The 15,908-nt window shown below is 38.5% G+C and overlaps 1 protein-coding gene across 1 annotated transcript in view; it reads right to left on the bottom strand.

Annotated features, from left to right (window-relative positions):
* The window catches only part of LOC108676261, a 114,378-nt gene extending 100,135 nt beyond the window's left edge, over positions 1–14,243 (bottom strand). Inside the window, exon 1 of the mRNA XM_018164316.2 lies at positions 11,723–14,243. Within this exon, the coding sequence (XP_018019805.1) occupies positions 11,723–14,113 (2,391 nt within the window). The 5' untranslated portion in view covers positions 14,114–14,243. The remainder of the gene's footprint in view (positions 1–11,722) is intronic.
* Positions 14,244–15,908: the final 1,665 nt, after the last annotated feature.

The following is a 15,908-nucleotide window of genomic DNA, read 5'->3' as shown; positions in this document are numbered from 1 at the left end:
TGGTCAAGTCAGGTTGTCAGCTTTTGCAATGGAATAGTTCAGTTTTGGATAGGAAAGTACGTAGTTTATTGCACGATTCAGAAAGTAAAATCAAATTTGTAACAAATCCGATCGATAATTTGTGTCTCGGCCAGGGGGAAATGTACAGCAATGTTGTCACATGCAAACCCCAATAGAGACCGATGAGCAACACTTCAAGGTTAAAAAACGATAAAAATATTGATAAATGATGAAAATTATCATTTAATGTTGGTCAAAGTTCTAGGTAATTACACATTTGCTAATTCATACGAACTCTGGTCAACGTTCTCATCAAACGAGACATTCATTATTTTTTAATATTCTACCCAAATACCTTGTGATATAACTACATTTGTTTATAACTATGTAAGAAATCAACATATCTTCAAGTGGGATTTAACATAGATACATTTTCTCTAGCTTGGCCTCAAATGGTCAGAATTGAAATCCGGCATGCAAATGTCAAGCCAGTTAGTCTGTTCACTTATGATAGTCGAAATATCTACACAACACTCATTCGTGACTTGTGAGTTCGAGCATAAAGTCGTAGGCTATCATCATTTAGCATTCCAAGTACATTTTCCAAATTAGTTATAAAATGTAAGATTCATACCTAGCATACTATATTACATCAAAATTAGCTTAATAACAAATACTTCAACTCAGGCCAAAAATTATGTGTGCAGATCCCAGGAAAGATTGCATGCAAAAGACTAAGCTATGATATGCCGTATGCACAGGAAGGAATTGCACCAAGGCGCAGCCGCGGTACAGCAGCTTTCTCTAACTCAGGTGGGGATACCTTAATTGAGAGCCCAGCAACTGCCTCTAGTATAGTAGCGCTTTCTTGCAACGCACCTGGCTATCGAGCCTTCACCAGCGCATGTAATGGCGTTACTTATAATTGTAACCAATAAACATCTATTTTGTAAGTTATAATGTATGAATGCCCATGAATAGATTTTTACGATACCGATTCAGAGTCGAGCATTTCTGCACATTAAATTATTAGTCTGAATGATCTTATTAAAATATATAACTCAGTTCTCGCTGCAGTGAGTGACAGAGAGCGCATTTTCTCGTCGACGAAGACGTGAAGTCACGGACGGACAGACGGACATGGCGAGCACAATAATGAATTTATCCCATAATGAGAAAATGCGATAAAAACTGCTGGTGTACGACTTGAAACATTGCTCAAAAAACGATGAAAACAGGGACGTGACCGAGTTCATAAGATGTAAAAATATTTTTTTCTTAATTTGAATAACTGTAACAGCGTTCTTCTAATATAGAAAACCCTTTCATCTCGTACACATATACGAATGAAACATTACAAATTTTGCACTTCCTGTCTATTGCAACAGAAAGCCACTTTTTGAGAGCATATCCGTGCTACCTAATATAATCAACAAGACAACCAAATTATAAACGAGCTCAGATATTAATTTACAGCCAAAACTCACTTCCTAGCTATAAGCTCTGAATGATGTGCCATAACTTCCGATAACATGAATGAATCTGCAGACGTCTAGAAGCTTCGTCTCCTTTCACCTCGCTTCTGAAGCCGTTGGCCCGACCCCGACGAAAAGGATGAAAGACAACAACTTTCATCCTGCGAGAAAAGTCGAAGGAGCCGAAAGTGTGCACACAAGAAACGTCTATCCTTCATGTTTTGTTAAAATTTACGCGGCCACCATTTTAGAGATCGACCGTTCGATTAAGAAATAGACTGAACGTGAAAAAAATAAATTACATTTAATTATTCATCGGACGCCAGACCTGTGATCAATACTCCCACGGAAGCGTTCTATGTACAAATTTCCCAGAAACATGTACTAGTATGAGGGACAAATAAAGCAAGCTATTCCATCCTATTTGCGATAGCAAGAATTTTATGATTAGTTAGAGCGAGTACTCATTATTTATGACTGAGCATACTGACCATCAACTTGATGATCGCTCGTGTAATTTACAATTAGCATTTGTGCATTACGCTTTGATTTTGAGGTGTAAAACTTCTGAAGAATATAGTCTTGTTATGTCAAGTCACGTTGATAATGTAATTTCAATAAACTATGGTAATTATTTTCAATTACATATCCTCATAATTCATTTATGCTCACATGCTGAATTCCAGAAATTATCATGTTTTGCTTGAGAAAAATCACGTTAATCATATATTTCAAATTTTCATTAGGGAGGCAGGCTGAACAGATTCGCAAACACGTTAAAATTCGATCCCAAGTTCATCACAACAATTAAACAGACAGAAATTCTGGTAACAAAAAATTGTCAGCCCACGAACTTGGAAGGCACTGACCGGCCGGGCATTTGTGCCCCCGGGTTTCACGCTACGATGACCAGCGAACTCATCAGCCTCCACACATAATAGACTTCACTTCTGCAATGGGTGACAGGCGGTGGCAGCAACTAAATTACACTGATTTCTTTACTCGTACGCTTGAATATACAAATTTACAACCCTGAATATCGCTGATCACTTTCATACCTGAATTTTTCAGAAACTATTTTTTATTAATTTCGACCTTGCCGTGTAAGCCGCGGTTCTCTGATGCCGGTTTGCTCTGCAGTAGGCGTTCAAGAAATGTTTCCGAGGCAATGTAGCAAGTTATACATGACAGACAAAGGTAAGTGCTATGTTGGGTATAATGGCGACAAACTTTTCATTGCTAGCTTCGAAATGACAGAATATTTTTTTTTTTTTTTTAAAGGCCTCCCACACTCACCATTCCAACAAAAAAAAAGGAATTGATTTTATTAATTAAAAACAGGGAATGGTTTCAAAAACAAAAATGTTTACTCGCATTGTTCTGCAGAATAATTAATTGCTAAATTAAAATAAAAAATCGATATGTTCAATTCATTACTTCCAGCTTTATGATATTCGCGAAATTTTCTCGATAGTTTGATGTTTGAAGTAAAATTATTACTAAAAAATTATTTGTTTCTATAATTGGCAGACAAATAATTTCTAAAAAATTCGCAATTCATAAATCAAATATCAGAGTTTTAAATAAAAATGCCAAAAAATTGCCCAAGTCCTTCAGAAAAATATCAAATTACAGCACGTTTGCATGCATGGACCGAACGTTGGCATCGGATGCATGTATGGCCGCCCAAGCCCTACATGGCATCAGGGCTGCTGTTAGAACAGTCACGTGTATTTACAGCGTCAACATCTCCAGTCATTCCAGCAAGGTCAACCTCAGCTAAAATTGGACTAAAGACACATTATAGCAGCTCCAGCTGAACACAATCAAATTCAAGACACCAAATACGGGGGGCTTTAGCTGGTATATACAGTTTGCCATGAGAAATGATCAGAAATTTTAAGGTAAAATTCAGCATTACTTTCGACCAAGAATCTCTCATTCAAACGTAATACACATCAATGCAATGCCTACGAAATCTTTTGACATCATGAACGCACTTGAGGTTTTGAGATAAAGATATTTAATCGGAAAGATTTAACATACATCCGTACTGCTGCCGAAAAAGGGCGCAACTGATACTATTTATGCAAATAATTTCCATTCCAAATTTCTACTAGATAAATGGTGAAGTGTATACCCATGGAAATGAGCTTGCATTTGCTGATAACACAAAAATGTTTACTCGCATTGTTCTGCAAGATAAAGCAGCGGTATAGGAACAAACATTGTGAACAATATCGCGATCGCATTACACAGCCGGGAAATTCTCGTACCACGAATTGAACAATCTTTGTCATAGTTTCAATGAATGCGTCACTGAATCTCGATCAAATAGCGAGTATGTCTAGAGAAAATCGTTAAAATCATGGCTTAGAAGTTAAATCATGCAATGCGGAAGGTCTTTTGGTTTTAATGACAAACTGACAATTAGGTTTTCATTTATTAAATCATTTATCGGTGCGCATTGATTAAAACATTTTTGTAGGACTATGAGAACAAAAATATGTAATTCATATACATTAGTACATTTCTGATATTCAGACAAACTGCAAAACATTGTAAAGTCAGAGATGCTCTTAATATTCCAGTGTAATCTCCTTCCGCACATGATGATTTTGTCTTAACGTTGAAGTTTGTACACTTAACTTTGAACATTCCAAAATTAATAATTTAACCATAATATGAATATAATTTAAAGTAAAACATTTCCCATTTCCGTCAACCGGTTATAAGCGTGACAAATTTGCCGCATAGTACAAACATCGATGACGACCTCAAACTTCTAAGATGTTCTTAAGCAATAATTCCTTCCAGTTATCATCGGTGAATCATTGGTGGATGTGGTATCATTGCTTGGGACGTCATTACATGACGTAAGATCGGAAACGCTATCTGATTGAATAGAATCGAGTAACTGATTCATTTTTATCCGTTACTCAGCATGAGCATGCATGAGCCGGCTCTTGGTCAAGAAGCCGACTATAACCATGTACACAGTAAACCTTCGGCTATAGATACTCGGTTCAAGTGCCGGGCTCATGAAGTAAACACCAAAAATATACGCAATAAATAATTCAACAAATTTGAGTTTACTCCACAAAGTAATAAGTGACGCGCCTTATCTTAACCAAGTAAATAAAAAAAGTAATAAGGAATTCTGAAAAATAAGTAATTGGAAAAGAGTAATAGAATTGAACGAAAAAGTAATAAGAAATTCTTTCGTTCAGCTGGAACCGAGGATCGCCGAAAGTGTCCTCGCACCAACGTGTCGGAAACCACGGAATTTGTAAAGAACGAATTTTAAGGGAAAAACAGCCCAGGCAAGTTTTCACCGGCCGGTCAAGCAAGTCTCATGCGCCGCCCTCCCGTGTTATTCTTGCAGGAAAAAGTAAACTTGAGGGCGAATTGCGAAGCGAGACTACGACTTTCGTTCATCGAGAAGAAATGGTCGAATTTTTTGCGTGACATGTAACCGCAAGCGATCGTATTTGGACAGTACTTGATGGCTTATAATTATTTGATGTTCGTAAATTAAAAGCCGATAAAGTAGGGTCGATATACCTATAACTGAGGCCCACTGCAGCGAGGCCTGAGAATTCCAGACGGACTGCAGGCGACTTCGATATGACATCGCCACGGGACCGTCCTCTCCCCGCTGCACATACTATTTCCCTGGAGCAGATCTTGATAACGTATCTACTTTTAACGGATATTCTGGCCGTTATATTTTGCATCATGTCAAACGAGTCTATCATAAAATCCATAATCCACCGATCTTTTCGACGCATTGCAAACCAAAATTTCTCTTATCACTAGCGCTCAAGAGAGCCCAATGTGTTGCAGAGGTGAGCAGCGGTCAGATTTCGACCAGTCGGCGATAAGACAAACTTCAGGAGCCACAGGAGAGCAGCTAGTGACAGGAAAGGTTGCGATGATAGAATCGTGACCTGACCGCTGCAATGTTAGTCGTGCCCAGTTGCAGCAACCCATGCAGTGACCAGCGCAAAATGGTAGCAATAAAGAACGCCGTAGCAAGTCAAAGAAAAAATAAATTCGGCTGCTCCCCGAAATATTCTCGTTCGTGAACGAGATAAATGGGGTCATTGAGGGAACGCAATTTCAGTAGACTTTAACGCTGAACTTGAGCTCTGCTTCTATACAAAGTTACCATTGCAACTTTTAACGTGTCTAAAGCGCCCTATCGACAACACAATTGAAGCATGGATTGGACCGGAACACGTAATCATTGATTATTAAATACGCGGAACGCTGTCTACTTATCTGCTGGGGAATGATGAACGCATTTGCTTTGATGATTGGGAAATAAATAAATACGTGTCGGTTCGAGGGCCAAGGAGAAAATTTGAAATGTCAAAAATTGAAGGAACGTAAAAAATGGGAGAGCAAACAAGTTTTACAAAGAGCGAGTGCAAATAACACGCATCATATTCTACACCTGGTAATGTTAAGGAATTAACCCCCCAAGTTGTCGGGAAATTCTCACCAATTTATTTGTTAAGAGTGCGAGGTGAGAGACCGATTCATCAATCGTAATTTGACACACGGCATGAAAATTACTTTGAAATTATTTTTAAAAAGAACTAGGACTACAGCCAGCACACAACGACCGATGCGCCACGCTATTACTATAACTAATTGTATACTTTTACATTCATCTAAAACGCGAATTCCTGGATACTTATGAAACTCAAACCTATTCATATTTTGAGAAACAATCGGCTCAATGTTCAGAACACACAGAACGAAGACTATCTAACCATTTTTGGAACTACGTAGCTGTTTAAAAGTGAAAACCAAAGCAATACATTGTTTGAAACCCTTTCATACCTACCGTGTTTTCTATAGGTGTCATTACAAGGCAAATTCTAAGTTAAATAAAAAAAAAATAAAATTAAACTCCAAGATACATGAACAGTTAAACCCAAAGCACGATGGAAAATTTCATCGCTGGTTAGGATGAAAGTATAGGAACCATAATTAGAACCAATCATTACAAATTATGCATACGGCAGTGTGGCTTAATGAAGAATATTGTCGCGACCAGAAAACATGAATACGGTAATAATTCAGTCAGTCATTAGTGCTACCAAGAGGCGTGTCTCGTGTTAGGCCAAGGAGCACGCAACTCATAATTATTCAGGAACTGTCGAGTTTCTGAGTATCTTAAAGACATCGCCAGAATACAAATTAAAAGGTTAGTTCAGAGTTTGGAGACACGTCTTAGTCTTTCATATATACTGAAGATTTCAGAGAAGAGAAAATTGTTTCATCACGCGGCTACAAGTTGCAGGTTTGCAATTAATAAACCAAGCGTAGCAGATTCTTCGACCTGTCGATGTTTGCTATCTACACAAAAAAGAAATTTAAAAGCGTGTAAGATATTTATAAAATCAATAAAGTGAGATCGGAAAAAATCAGAAATTATATACCGCTTGGTATATAATAACACTTGTCAAGCATCTAGTATATGATCTTTTCCTAAAGGTAACATTGAAATGAAGTTTTAAGCATATTAGAAAAGCTTAGGGTACAAAATCTAGCGCAGGCGCGAATTAGAATATTTTTCAATACAAGACATTTGAACTGAACCAACTCGAACTTGAGGATTCGACTGGATCCATTTAAAAATACGATCCTGAGTGACGAATAGATTTATCCTGATAAATAATTTTCCAGCACTGCAACTCACCGGTTTATCGCTGAAGTTGTAGTAAAAGGTAGTCATTGTAAACTGTAAAGTGACGGATGAGAAAATCCTTCCCTTGAAATGTGCAGCCTATCAATTAATTTTGCCCTGTAAAACTTTCATTTCAAAATTAACCCACAAAACAGCACCTTCGAATATCACGCCACCCGTTTATATTTCTGCATGTAATTACAATCTCCGGGTAGTTTCGAACGTTTTATCACAGAGAAAAGTGACCGGGCTTTCCCGTAGCACTGAACCACACACTACCCACCACCGCAAAGTCTGTAAGCCAACTGACTGGGTTGAGCCGGTGTGAGTGTGAGCCTCACTGCTGGGCGAGCAGCAGCAGACATGCCAATGCAGAAGCGTGACCTGACCTCACGAGTTCATCCGGCAGAAAACTCCTTTAGGAATCCTCGTCTTCCGTGCAACGAACAATGAATAAACAAGAGTAACGGGGCCAGTGAGCGTGAGATGACGTGTTAGAGACGTCGAATTTATTCTTTGTAGATAATGCATGTGTCAATGAAATAGGATGATTAGTAGTAGTAGTAGAATGGTTTACTAGCGCTTCAGCTATCAAGATATTTCGCACCGGAGTTCAAAATATAAAATGGGCAGCAAGGCGAAAGGTCTCAATTATTCAATACCTCAAATTAATCATCACACACAAGGGGCGGAAGGTCTAAATTGTCCAGCCCGCTGAAGCTGGCTCGAAAAAAGCAGCGTTAGCATCTTAAAAAAACGAAGTGACAAGAAGGGACAGGTGAAAAGCAACAGAAACTAAGACACTCGAACAAGAGGTCGCTTACACGGGACGTCGGCCGCCCGCACGAGAGAGACAGAGAAGGGAAATGTAAGGAATCCAACCTACATAATAATTTAATGTAAAGAATCCTATCTACATAAATAACCTAACCCCACAACTGAGATCTGCAGTCAGACACCGCGAGCTCAGCGGTGGGGCGCCCAGGAACAATCCCCATAGGAGCGCGAAATCCCGCATAGGACTTCTGACGAGCACAGACACGCGTCAGAAGTCCCTCCTGAGAGGGAATAGGATGAATATTGACCGCTCTTTGCATATTGAATACAAATTAGAAAACTAGTAGAACACATATGTATATCTTTCGGCTATTATGATGAAACAATATCGGCATAATAATATAGAAACGTGTATTGATATCTGAGTGACAAATAACGATTAAAAATGCCTGTCCATTCGTGTCAAATCATCCAAAGCGTAATTAAAGCAGAATTTTAAAAATTTATTGCGTCAGACCAATTTAAATTGATGAATGGCATGTTAAATTCCATTTCTTTCAACTTATCCACATGCAACAGATAAGTAGAGCTCACACACATCAGTCTGTCCCGCTGTAAATAGCCTACCTGTAATAATAAACGCTCATTCACTTGTCTCGTGTTATAAACAATAAGAAAGAACCGATTTTATATTTTTAAATGTTTACGTGAAGCCTGGCGATGGAAATGTATAGGGGCAACTTGGTCGCATATCCACGATACTTATCGTCTCGGGATTTTAGCTGAAGAAAAGAAAATTACTATCAGTGGTGGTATGTGGTTGATTTTAGACAAAAAATTTCTGGGAGGGAAAGTTTGATTAAAAAATGTAAATGTGATTTTTAGTTGGCTAAGTGTAAATCAATATAAAATATCAATGCTTACTTTATGTTTCAACGTTGAAGACGTCGAAGGAAAGTTGCGTGTTCAGTGTCAGTTTTAACGGGGCTTTCTTCAATTAACGAACTTATTATAAACATAAACGTATTAAAATTTCAAATTTTCAAACAGATAAAAAAAGGTTAAGATTTAGGATAACGTAATTCAAAACGACAGGATTTCTCAAATATCAAGGATTGCTTATCTCGAGATACGAATGACAAAGTAGCTTCTCATTAAAACCTAACCGAACCTATTTACAGAAGAAACTGAACTGCTGCTCGGAGCTCAGGCATTCCGTCTTGAAGAAATCAAATCAATTTCGTAGAAAATTTGTGCTAATTTTTTTAATATCTTAAATAAAAAATGAACTTTGGTTTTCAAATTTTATACTAGATCTTTACATGAATCAATCACTCGTTCAAATTTAATTGATCTAGATTTATGATCATCCTTAACAAAATATAGGGCACTTACTGCACAAGATTAGTTAAGTTGTACCTCATTAAATACATGCAGAGGAGTAAATCAAGCTATAAAATAAAAAACTATGATTTTATAAGGTTGATTTGTTAGTGATGCAATTGCATTCATCATCAAATTGCATAACATAACAAGTTGTTCATTAACTGTCCATATCCAGAGGTGGGCAGTAGCGCGCAACATGTAGCGGTAGCGGTAGCGGCGCTACATTTAAGCAATTGTAGCGGTAGCACCCGCTACATATTTAAGTAGCGATACGAGGTTTTGCCGCTACAGCGCTACCGCTTCATTTATAGATCAAGCCTTTAGATTTTACTTAATAGTATTGAATATTATTGAAAAACCAGCATGATACATATATAATATAAATTACAGAATGAAACTGTACGAATGATTTCGGTGTAATGTTGTCAACCTCAGCCTGTTACTAGTGTCAACATGTTAGTTGTTACTTGTTAAGTTGTTACCAGTTACCACTTACAGGTTTTTTCACCTTCCCTACATGAATATCTACTTTAATCTACCAATCTCAAAAATTATCCACATATAAATACAGATAAAAGACTGATTTTTTATATGTATATGTGGATAATTTTTGAGATTGGTAGATTAAAATGGACATCCATGTAGGGAAGGTAAAACATAAAAATAACTAACTTTTATTTACTGTATCTAACCCGTACTATTTCAGTTAGGTTAATTGCAATAAAGTTGCATTGATATGTTTTGAAAATGTTTTATTATCATTAAATGTTTATGAGTAAATCCCAATAGCAGGACAATAAATATTTAGAGATTTCCAATAATTTTGGCCGTTGTAGCGGCTAATGTAGCGGCGCTACATTTTACTGTATCGGTAGCAGTAGCGCCCGCTACAATCTAGGGGGTGTAGCGGTAGCGGTAGCACCCGCTACATTTAGAGCATGTAGCGGTAGCGGTAGTGGCCGCTACATTTCAAAGTAGCGCTGCCCAGCTCTGTCCATATCTACCCAAAATAAAGTAAACTGTGTGACGCTTAATTAACAAGTGTTTGTGGCCTAAGTTTTAGGAGTCAAGTTACAGTGACTAAGTTTTCGATATCATATTCTGGTGGCCAAGTTTCACTACCCAAGCTTGAAGAACAAATTTTTAGTGCCGTACGTCGTTGGAAACTTGAATAAATAATGAAATTCTTATCAACTCTGTAACTGTGTAACACTGACTGTCGGACACAACGGTGCATGAACTATTTATTATAGTCTATGCTAAACAAATTCTCTGTGAGTAAGAAAAAACTCTTTTTGGCTAAGTAACTAATATATTTTTCCTTCAATCTACAAAATTCATGCTGTCAGCTGTCTCGATGATGACGACATGAATACGCGAAAACTTATCAACTTTTCGCTAAGTAACTATTATATTTTTCCTTCAATCTACAAAATTCATGCTGTCTCGATGATGACGACATGAATACGCGAATTCTTATCAACTTTGTAACTGTAACTGTGTAACTGTGTAACACCGACTGACGGACACAACGTTGCGTGAACTATTTATTATAGTCTATGCTAAACAAATTCTCTGTCAGTAAGAAAAAACGAGCGAATGCACCTTTTTGGCTAAGTAACTGTATTATTTTTTCCTGCAATATACAAAATTCATGCTTTCACGATGATGACGACATGAATACGCGAATATATATACGTTGATAATCTATTGTCGTTTGAACGTCAACAAATTGAAGTTTGCTCAAATTTCATCCCAAAACTCACTCCAGAACTTAACTGTGATGTTCAATGCTACTTTCCTGCCTAAAATATAAAAATTATTAAGTTGTAAACTAAGCCTCAGTATTTCGTCTCTTTCATCACACTGCAAATAAACCGTTTTCAATTAGAGTCCCTAAAAATTTCTCATGTTCAAACTATAAAAGATCCTGTGAGGTACTAGCTAGTAATAATCGTTGAAAAATCAAAACAAGACAGATCATGGCATATTATAGCATAATATAGTGATTATAGATTATAGTATAGTGTAGTGTAGTATAGCGGTGTCAGCGTTAATTTGGCCGTTGGACCTACTGCCCATTCTGAACATCGCAGAACATTCACAGCTTGTTGCGGTTCTCGAACACGCAACTCACTGTTTCAAGTTTGCGTTGCCCGCCCGGCCTCACGGATTTGACCAGAAATGTCGTAGTCAGCTGCGATCGAATCCATAGCTCGCTGCTCTAATCCCGGTACTCTTAACTATTACCACTAGGCCCCCTATTTGTTGCATCATAATCAAACTTTTAATCTCAACACAAGTTCAGTCAAAAAAGAGTCAGCGAAAAATATGTAATCACTGCCTAATCCATAACAGACGATCAAAAGATATGAATACTCACTGGCAAAGAAGAGGTTCTTATGGAAGAACACTGTCGCTCGCTCCAGGAATCTGGCGAGTCCAGCCATTCATAACTTGAAGTCAAGTAGACCTCGCCTGATGTGAGAGGACGACCGACAGGCTCGTAGATACCGTCTCCAGTGGCAGATGACGGTCGGTTGCTGTTTATATCCACAGAAGTTTTTGAAGAACGTCGTTTAGGGAGAGTGTGGTTAACGTGTCGAGAGAGAGTTTCATGTCTCGTGGAGATTGACACTCTGACTTTTTCTGCGAATTGGCCGCTAGAAGTTACTTGAGTGAGAAATATTGTGCGAGGTACGGGAATTGCGGTCCTTGTTTCATTTTTGATGCCATTCTCCAAAGATTTGGATCGCAGTCGGGTTGCCGGTGCAGGAGGCGCATCTTTGCCGTTATGATTGTATTTTATTTCATCATATTTTTGGGTGAAAATATCAGACTGAATCACTGAATGTAGACTTTTTTCTTTACTTTCGTTATCTGAAACCGTTTCTTTAGGAAAGTTATCAGGAGGTTTCATTTTCACTCGAGGCGTGTGAAAAAACTGAACATCATGGAGTGGCTCTTTCGTCATATCGCGACGATCTTTGTGATAATCAACATAAAATTTTGCTGTTTCAACAGGCACTTTGCTACGAGGAGTTACTTTGTATATGTTCTTTGTAATGCTCGATATTGTCGATCGAGAGAGTTTTTCTTGATTATTCAAACCTCCATTAGATGGCACCTTTTCCATCTTGACCAACCTGACCTTGAACGGCCACTGGGAATTAAATTTCTTCTTGGTGTCATCGGGACTCTTGGTCGAGTCAAGACTCGGTTCCAGTTTGGGGTTAGAAGCCCTTCGACCTAAGTTACTTAATGGATATTTTGGACAGTCGTGGAAGAACTTACTGATTCTCTGTCTGAACGAGGAATTGACGGGCTCAGATCTACCGTTTGCTAAGCTGCTGTCTTCCGACGCATTGTCATTTAGGGGATCGGCGCGGGTCGAGACTTGGGCTGCGTCCAGGAGCTGAGAGTCGCTTGAGCATCGTTTCGTCGAGAAGCTTCTTTGATCTGGCAACGTAGATGAAGCGTAACACTGACTATTTTCTGAATCTCGATTCTCTGCAGCTTCATCGAGAGCAAATTTGCTTGTTGGGGAAAGAAAACGGCCTCGTCGTTTGCCAAAGCTTCCAGTAAAATTTATTTTATCCCAAGCTGAGCCTAATTTCTTTTTCTTTCGCTCAGACTGAGAAATGCTCTCGAATCTAACCCCGGGTCTAACAGCTGATTCGCAAATGAGGTCCTCTGCAGACTTGCTGAATTCTCGCGATGTATGAGGGAAAACTTCAATCTTTTCTGACGCATCGGGAATTTCATGAAAAGATGCTCTCGCCTCACATCGCACAGAAGGGGTTTTCAATGGCGTGCTATGAGTGAAAAAGGATCGAAAATTACTTTTGTCGTCAATTTCTTTGGTTATAGAAACGTCTTCGCCCGATTCTTCGTCAATATCAGATGACTTCGAGATCGTACTGAGAAGACGGCTATCGCAGAACTCGGAGAAGTTCATTTCCTGGCCTATACGATTCATTTTAGGATTCGAATAGTTGAACTTCTCATAAATAGTCGACTCAGAATCAAAAAGCATGCATGCTTCACTGTAAATATCATCTTCTGTGGTATTTCCGCTTACTTTGAGCAGACGTGGAGCATCCGACCTAGGTATTTCTCCACCAAGACGGTCTGGTGATTCATGCGTAGACCCTAGTGAGTTGTAATAATCCTCTCCGAGTTCAGACTGGTTTGGGTCGTGACTAGACAGATATCCATCCTCGTCTCTAAATCTGGACTCAAAAGCAGCTTCGATGACCAGATTAGTAAATCCTGTGGCGATGCTCGTCCGTCTGGTTACGACACTATCCCCCGAAGACGAAGAACTTCTCGTAAGTTTGGGTGGGGTTTCTTCATCCGATTGAACGAACACATTTCGTATGGTGGGTTCCTCTTCAGATTGACACTTGTCGACTGTGTTCTGAGTTTCTACACTCTCAGGAGCCATCAACTCGTCTGAATGAACTTCAACCCTTAAAATTCTTCTTGTCTCCGGCATACGACGTCGAAGAGGTTTTAGAACCACCAAATGCTTGGGCAAAACAAACTCTCGTTCGCCAAAGGAAGTTTTTCCAACACTGTCATCCATAGGGAAGTCGTAACTGCGGTTCTTTAGATCTGTGCTTTCGAAGCCACACGCCGGGGGCAAAATTGAGATGTCCTTCACGAATTTACCTTTAGAAATTGCTATGTTGTTCTTCTGGAACGTGTTGGACGGAGTTCTTTTGGGAGACTGCGTTGCTCCTCCGGCCAGAGTCACACTCCACTTTAACATTGCGAGCTTGATTGAGTTGAAGCTCTGCGTGCACCACGTCGCCCGTAACGAATATAACAAAAATAGTTTGTACAATTATCAAAACACACATGCACCGGCTAGCAACAATAAATTCAAGGACGTCATTATTTGAAATTAATAACATTTGATGTTCTCATTTGATTTAGACTTTTGGTTTTCTTTAAAACGGTATTTAGGTGTTATAGTTGATGGTCGATAAAGCGGTATTTCCTGTAAAATAACATTTTTCCACATACCATTATTACGCATGATCTATAAATAAAAAATGCCTATAAATTGTGCCAAGAATATTAATGTAAAGCTAATAACATCTGGGTAAGAAACACAAAATAATAAACATAATATCTGAAAATAATTTTACACACACGAATTCTACTTTTCTCTGAACAAACTAATGAGAAGAGTAGAAGTAAGAAAACCTGATCGGATGATTAGTGTTTGCACTTTTAATATCCGTATAATCTGTTTTTTTAATACTGTATATGAGCGGACAATGTTACAAGAGTCGTAGAAACTAGAATGTGATTACTGACATCAACGACGCATTTCCAGTTCTCTCCCGACACTTAATCTCGAGAAAGTACCGATCAGATTGTCAAGTCACGGCTTCCGGAGAAGCAAAAAGAAAGATTCCGTACTGTACTTGTGAGCTACCACGCCTTGGATGGCTTGATTATAGCTCGTCTAACATAAATCGAACGAATCTGTTCTTAATTGCACAATTACGACCATGAAGATGTCGAACACTTCCGAAATAAAAAATCAAATTTCAATACTGGCAACGTTCGTAGAGACCGCGAATGTTTTTTTTTCATGTGTACTCCCGGAGGACCAGGAAACCTTAATTGTCTGAAAGAATCAAGAGAGATCTAGATGTTTCTTCTACCAATCATTGTAACACCGGGGGCCGAGGTGACTAATAACACACTAGTAATTTTTATAGACAATTGGACGGAGGATCGCAGCACGGAAGTCAATCTCATTGTTCTGTTATTGGGGACGATAATTTAAATGAATCGTACGGCATCTACTCACTAGACTGTTTCGCCGGGGACTTAGGTGAATAATTTCAAATGTGGTTTATCCGAAGATTTCAACTGAATACCTTTAATATCGATTCCGAGTTTTAATTCAATAACTAAATTAAAAGGAATAACAAACACTGGAAATTCAGCAACACTGTAACCGTTAAGTAAAAGTCGCCAGTGTCCACAGTAATAGGAAACACTATAAGAAAAGTCATCTCAACCTAATTGCTACTACATAATCAGGAGCTTCCTGAAATAGTAAGCGCTAGGGACAACAAGACATGCCAGACTCCTTCCATATTGCTGAATTTGGTTATACTCTATATAGTATATAGAGTATAACCAAATTCAGCCTCCTACAATTCAATACTATTAACTAATAAAGCTGAGTTTTGTGCAGCACATGACATCTTCGCCTCCGGCAATACCCTGTTCTATGGAGTTTGAAACGTCTCCGCTTCCAGCAAGACTGTATACTCATGCGTGAAATATATTAAATTTCTCTCACAAAAGAGGGCCGCGAAACATGGGCTCCTACCAAGGCCGGAGTGGCAAGTCGAGATGAAGTCTTTAAAGTAAAACAAACAGAGCAACAATGGGAGGATATAATTGCAACATATTAGCATCTCTACAGAAGACTTTAATTACTGATCACCTAAAACTCGTTCGTACAACTTTCGTACGACAATAGCATGAGCAATTTTGTACCACACACAAGCCAAACATCACAAAAGTGTCATCTATTG

The sequence above is a fragment of the Hyalella azteca genome, unplaced genomic scaffold, assembly GCF_000764305.2.
Source record: "Hyalella azteca isolate HAZT.00-mixed unplaced genomic scaffold, Hazt_2.0.2 contig1994, whole genome shotgun sequence".
Classification (NCBI taxonomy): Eukaryota; Metazoa; Arthropoda; class Malacostraca; order Amphipoda; family Hyalellidae; genus Hyalella; species Hyalella azteca.
Note: the sequence above shows the minus strand (reverse complement) of the source record. Positions and strands in the feature narration are given on the sequence as shown.